The sequence below is a fragment of the Etheostoma cragini genome, chromosome 4 (genome assembly GCF_013103735.1).
Source record: "Etheostoma cragini isolate CJK2018 chromosome 4, CSU_Ecrag_1.0, whole genome shotgun sequence".
In the NCBI taxonomy this organism is placed as follows: domain Eukaryota; kingdom Metazoa; phylum Chordata; class Actinopteri; order Perciformes; family Percidae; genus Etheostoma; species Etheostoma cragini.
In genome coordinates, this window is record NC_048410.1 from 5877259 (window position 1) to 5883303 (window position 6045).

At 38.2% G+C, this 6045-nt stretch overlaps 1 protein-coding gene across 1 annotated transcript; it reads right to left on the reverse strand.

Moving 5' to 3' along the window:
• Positions 1–314: 314 nt before the first annotated feature.
• LOC117942924 (red-sensitive opsin) lies at positions 315–2214 on the reverse strand. Its single transcript, XM_034868744.1, has 6 exons — positions 1942–2214; positions 1544–1840; positions 1251–1419; positions 1002–1167; positions 673–912; positions 315–573 (listed from the first exon to the last, which is right to left on the reverse strand). Exons 1-6 carry the CDS (start codon positions 2042–2044, stop codon positions 475–477), a joined length of 1074 nt encoding a protein of 357 aa, XP_034724635.1. The 5' UTR covers positions 2045–2214; the 3' UTR covers positions 315–474.
• Positions 2215–6045: the final 3831 nt, after the last annotated feature.

Genomic DNA, 6045 nt, shown 5'->3' on the forward strand with positions numbered 1-6045 from the left:
GACTCTCAGAATGAATTACTAATTCAATTAAATAGCTGTTGCAACTAAGCTCCACAATACATACAATAAAGTCTAGTAGAGAATTTCTGGAGCTGCTCCATAACCATATCATTACATCAAGTTTTTCAAGACATTAAAATGTTAGTATGGTATCTTACTAAACAGTAACATTAGCACCAGTTATAACGAAAATGTTCACATTTCTAACAGTAATGAACAATCTCTGCACTGGTAATTATTAAAATTCACCAAAAGGAAATGGTTGATATATTTATGTTCATCTGAAAAAAGACCAGTCATATGTAATTATTTTATTTGCTTTATGTATGCTTTATTTTTTTGTTGTTTTTGTCATTTGCAAGAAAGCTATATTTACTAAAAAATAAATAATTAAACAATTCATATTTACTGTACAAATCATAATTCTCTCTCGGTTCTCTGTTGTTTTTTCCAAAAGGGAGAACATCAACAGCTTTATGCAGGAGCCACGGAGGAGACCTCTGTCTTTGATGTGGATACTTCAGAACCATCATCCACTTGTTTGCCAAAGAGTTGCATGATACAATTACGGAACTGATAAGGAAAAAGTAAAAACAGTATGTCACAAATTTAAACCAAACACATATGATTCAGACAAGTTGATCAATGTGGCAATGTCATTGTTGTACCCACCTGCCGGTTCATGAAGACATAGATAACTGGGTTCCAGATGGTTGCACTTTTTGCAAAGTATGCAGGCATGGAAGCAGCCAGAGGATGGAAGGCATATCCAGGGTTAGCCGCGGCATAGCAGGCAAAAGTGGTGTAAGGTCCCCAGCAGAAACAATATGCGCCAATCATGACAACGACCATTCTGGATACTTCTCTCTCAGCTTTCTGGGTTGACTCTGATTCCTTCTGCTGCATGGCAACCTGTGATCCACAAATTAACAGAGTGTGAGATACTGCCAGTCTGTGATCTACTGTAAATAGAGTATAAAACTGCTGGTAAGCTAACTTACTGAATGGATAGCCATGAATACTGCAAGGTAGCAAAGAATGATGATGCTCAGAGGAATGAAGCAACATGTAATCATAAGAACAATCATGTAGGACTGGACTCCAGGGTCTGTACTTCCACTGAATACATCAGGTCCACAGGAAGTCTTCAGTCCATGAGGCCAGTACCTGATGCAAGAAAATGTTAACTATACAGTTCCACTGATCAATTCCAAAATCATTTTTATAAGATTAAAAAAACAGCAGGCTACCTGCTCCATCCAAAGACGGGGGGAGCAGTCCAAACCGCTGCCCAAACCCAACAGAACACTATTCCAGCAACGGCCATTTTTCCATCAAACTTGACGTTTCCAAAAGGTTTGCACACAATTATCCATCTCTCAAAGGAGATAACAGTGAGGGACCAGAGACCAGCAATACCTGTGTAAAGAATAAGGATATTAAGTAAAGGTCTTTAACTTTAAGCCTGATAACAAATTCAACACCAAGACAACTCTCTTTCCAAACACCTTTCAATCAAAGAGAAAGAACAGTGACCACTTACCACAACATGCAACAGTGTAGCCCTCAAAGACGCACATTGGGTGTCCCAGAATGAAGTAACCAAAGAATTGGTTTGCTACACTGATGGTGCTGGCAAGAATTGTCTCTAATATATCAGCAACTGCAAGATTTACCAAGATCCAGTTCAAAGGGTGACGGAGTTTCTTGAACTTTGCCGTGGCCACCAAGACAAGACCGTTGGTGAAGATTGATGCAACAACCACCAAGAACATCCACAGTGTTGCAACGTGGTAAACCCATCGCGGAGCAATGTGGTAATTTGGACCCTCAAAGGGACCTGAAAGAATAAAGAAATATCATATTTAGCCACAGTGACAACAAAATATGATGGTAATTTGCTCTGGTCAATGAATTACTAAAAAAGAAAAATGATAATACCTCTGGTATGATTGCTGTTTGTGTAAGCAAAGCCACCACTCTGTGTTGTTTCGTCATTGTACCGCCTGGCAGCATATGCCTGTTTTCCCCACTCTTCTGCCATCCTGATCGTAGAAGGAGGACCTCAGCAGTTGACTTTTCTTGTCACTTGCAGCCTCCTTGGGTGACTGGTGTCCCACATCTGACTTTAGCTTTTATACCTGTGATTCAGAGACCTCTGATAGGATTAGGTGGTTAGTTTAGCAGAGGTGTCCTGCTTGGTCCTGCTTAAGACACGAAATGCCCAAATAATCTTGTTACAAACGGATTTCCGTCCACTCAATTAAAATGGGAATTAGATAAATAGATAGATAGATAGATAGATACATAGATAGATATATACATAGATACATAGATAGATAGTAAAGAATAACAGTAATTAACACTGATTATGTGTGTGAAATAATGACTTTAACTTCAAAAGCAATTTTTCTTGTGCTTTGGATGGAGCTGAATAATTCCACATTAGGACACTTTATATCATGAAATGCATCCATTGGATAATATTAAATTAATTTGGGAAGTTACGTGAGACAAACACCACAGAACTGTAAAATTCTACTTGCTTTTTGAAATGTATCCACATAAAAAATCTTGAGCTCCAACTTGACTTTTTGACTTTTGACCTCTATTCTGAAGTTACTGTACTCTGCCTTTGTAATGTCTGCAAAAAGTGAGGAGTCACACCAAGGCAAAAAGCGGTAACCTCCACACTATCACTATTTGGTTGCTGCTCACCATTCAAGCATATTTGTAACACTTTTATAAAATCTCTTGACTTGTATTATTGATGTTTTGCAATTACTTATGCCCATTTACTTATTGCTAACCTGTTCCCTAACTCAGTTTGAGCATTCCAAAACAAAGTCAAAGATCAATAACTGTTACAGTTTTTTGCCCTGGTTTCTCCTGGGCTTTTCAATGTAACTGTTAAGACAGTCCATTATTTCCTCAAGAAACAACAAAATTGACTCAAGATACTTATCCACATGATAAAGGATGTCTTGAATGTCCCAAAAATATCAGTAACTCATTTTTGACCAAAAACAAAGTCACAGCCTTTTGCCTTTGCAGGGCAGTATAGGGGACCCTGGGCATGAGGTCTGCCAAGTCTTAAAGCAGCTTAATTAGACAAGTGGTAATCCATGTAACTAAAAATAAAAGCAGCAATCACAGTTCTCGCGTGTGAGGAAAGTAAGACAACTCCGATGCCTCCAGAAATGGAGGTGACAACAGAAAATGTAATTTTAAGACTTTCCTTTGATTCTACAACTCACGTCATAGTCCTCATGTCATGTCATGTCAGGGTATCACAACATGATTTCTGAGGAACAACTTTTGCAGAACACATTCAAAAGGATGGCGCCCAACCACATGATAGGCATGCACAGATTCTTATCATTGACTTTTTTTGGAAGAGGGTATGCTTTGTGCAGCTAAATAGTCACTTCCGATACGCAATGAAGGAGTGCAATTATTTCCACCAGGGATTACGGACCCACTTTTTGTCTCATTTTCTGTAACCAATGTAGAATGAAAGCACAATGGAATCATCAAGCCAACCATTGGCTGGAGAGTTAGCTAGTTTGCTAACTCCGCTATGCCACACGGGTCACAGAAAACTAGCCAAACAAAGTTATTGTTGTTCGTCTGATGATAGCAATAAGCTTTGACAAGGGTCAGGGTCAGTGTGCGCAAGTTATTAAATTTGACTCATTTTGCGGCTGGCTTTATTTTTCTCGTGTTGTTTCTACTCCACTGTGGATCTTTTATCTACTGTATTTCAATTCAATTTATAATTAACTATTAAGGTTGTTTTAAACAGATATGCCCTTCATTGCCTGGTCAAGAGCCTCTGTACCAAGCAACCATAGCTATTGATAAAATTGGCACTGTGTCAATTTGTCTTGCGGAAGTCATTGTAGGGTAGTAGCTGTTGATGAGTTTCGCCCCTCTAAGTGTTGAACCTCTAATGAGATGTGGGTGGAACTAGGTGAAGATTTCTCCTGTCCCACTGTCCCAGTACACCAAATCAGATTATGTGGACAGTTGAGGTTCGTTCACAAAACAGATTAACAAAGAGTAATCACTTCTGGCATTTCACACGTGGCACTTTAATCTCTCCAGCAATAGTACATCTCAGAGCATAGGTTAACTAACTGTGTGGTTTATTTTAATCTGTTAATTCTGTTTTTCTTAATTCTCCTTCTTGCTCAAATACCTGGCTCGCAGATTTGATAAGAACTCCATGTGGAACAAGGACTGCACATCAAGAAGAGGATGGATTGTGAAACTAAAGAAATCTGTAAACTTTTTTTTCTACTTTATTTCCAAATATGTCTTAAACATATTAAGTATATTAGTACATAACAAAATTTCTATTATTGTTTACGCAGTAATACTGATAACTGTCTTGGGGGAGTGTGTTTTTCTTTCTGTATCTTGAACCTATTTCCATGGATGCTGTGATGTTTCGATGGGTAGGTCTGAATTCCGCTAGTTCTGAACTATTCGTGGTTGGTAAAAGTTCACTACTAGCAGAACTCAGATTTGCTCCCGACTACCGGTGGGAATCTCCATGACCTCCTGAAATCAACCTGGTGTGAAAGTCTGGTTCATGCACTTGTTGTCTGAATAGCAGCTGGACTGCATGTGTATTAAATTACCACTCTGGTGTAAAGTAAACCGAGTCCACCTTTGCTGCTCATCATGTTCACGTACCATGATGTATTCAGATTTGTGTGAAAATGTTGTTGAGGGATGTTTTAACGACCTTTGTATTTCCCTGCAGCACAGATGACCCATGAACTCAGGGGCATTGGTTTTAATGGTATTCCCAAGTATTGATTTGACTGATTGATTTTCATGTTTCCCCGGCAACATGACAGGCAGACCACAAATGTAACCTCAGATGTTTGGTTGTAATAGTCACATTTTTCCACTGTAAAATTACAAATAATAGCACGTAATTGTCCACACGGGTTTTCCACACTGATATATTCATATTTATTGAACAACTTGTATTTATATCTGTATTCCCTTTAAATAATACACATTCAGAAAACACTGAAATACTGAGGAAGGTTTTTCTGTGAAAGGTGCATCGGAGGGAGACAAGTAGGTCAAGAATGGCAAAGAACCTCCTACACACTGTCTAACTGGCAAAGACAAATTTAATAGCTGGCAATATGTTTGTACTTTGTCTGATGAAGGTCTAGTACCGAAGCAGCTATTAAATTTATTTTTGCAAGTTAGACAGTGTGCAGGAGTTTCTTTGCAATGTTTCCCCAAGTACATAACCAATCTCAGAAGCCCAACTATCTGATGATCTAAACCCATTGTTTGCCCACATTGTCAGTAAGTGTTTGTCAAGCACAGACATAAATTGTCATCTGTTTTTATTGATTCTCTGCTAGACTGCGGGTTATATATATGCATATTAATCCTTATACAACAAAGATAGTACATCTCTAACAAGAATTTAGGACAGAATACGAGGCTAAAAGAATATATATGTTTCACATTTGGAATGAAAAGCCTGGTAATAACACAAATGATTCAATCAAATAATTAATTCACAATTTGACTTGCAGTCAACTCTTTATCTGTATAATTCCATTTGCCTATTCAGTGTAATTTGCAATAGGTTATTCATCAAGATGGACCGTGAACAAAGTAGGTCAAATTCTTGAGACTTTGTGACAGATTGACTTATCGTTCCTAATCTTTGTCTCTACTAATCCCCAGCATCTTCCTGAAATAATCCACAGTAGTTGTTTCAACACTGATAAATTATGGTATGACTTGTATTCATATCTGTATGCCCTTTCCATGATTAACATACAGACAGCCATTAGTTACAATACTGAGGAAGGTGTTTCTGTCGAGGTATTTAATTGCTTAATTAGACTTTTCTCAGCATTAATGGCGGAGATTATTGGGTAATTCTATTAAGCTAATCCTTTTTTACCTGTGTGTGTGTGTGTGTGTGTGTGTGTGTGTGTGTGTGTGTGTGTGTGTGTGTGTGTGTGTGTGTGTGTGTGTGTGTGTGTGTGTGTGCCAAGT

Excerpts from the sequence above, each read along its gene's own strand:
- LOC117942924 (XM_034868744.1), bottom strand. The coding sequence starts at position 2,044 with ATGGCAGAAGAGTGGGGAAAACAGGCATATGCTGCCAGGCGGTACAAT. Across the intron at positions 1,841-1,941 it reads AAACAGCAATCATACCAGAG|GTCCCTTTGAGGGTCCAAAT; the intron begins GTATTATCATTT and ends TTATTCTTTCAG. Across the intron at positions 913-1,001 it reads TATTCATGGCTATCCATTCA|GTTGCCATGCAGCAGAAGGA; the intron begins GTAAGTTAGCTT and ends TGTGGATCACAG.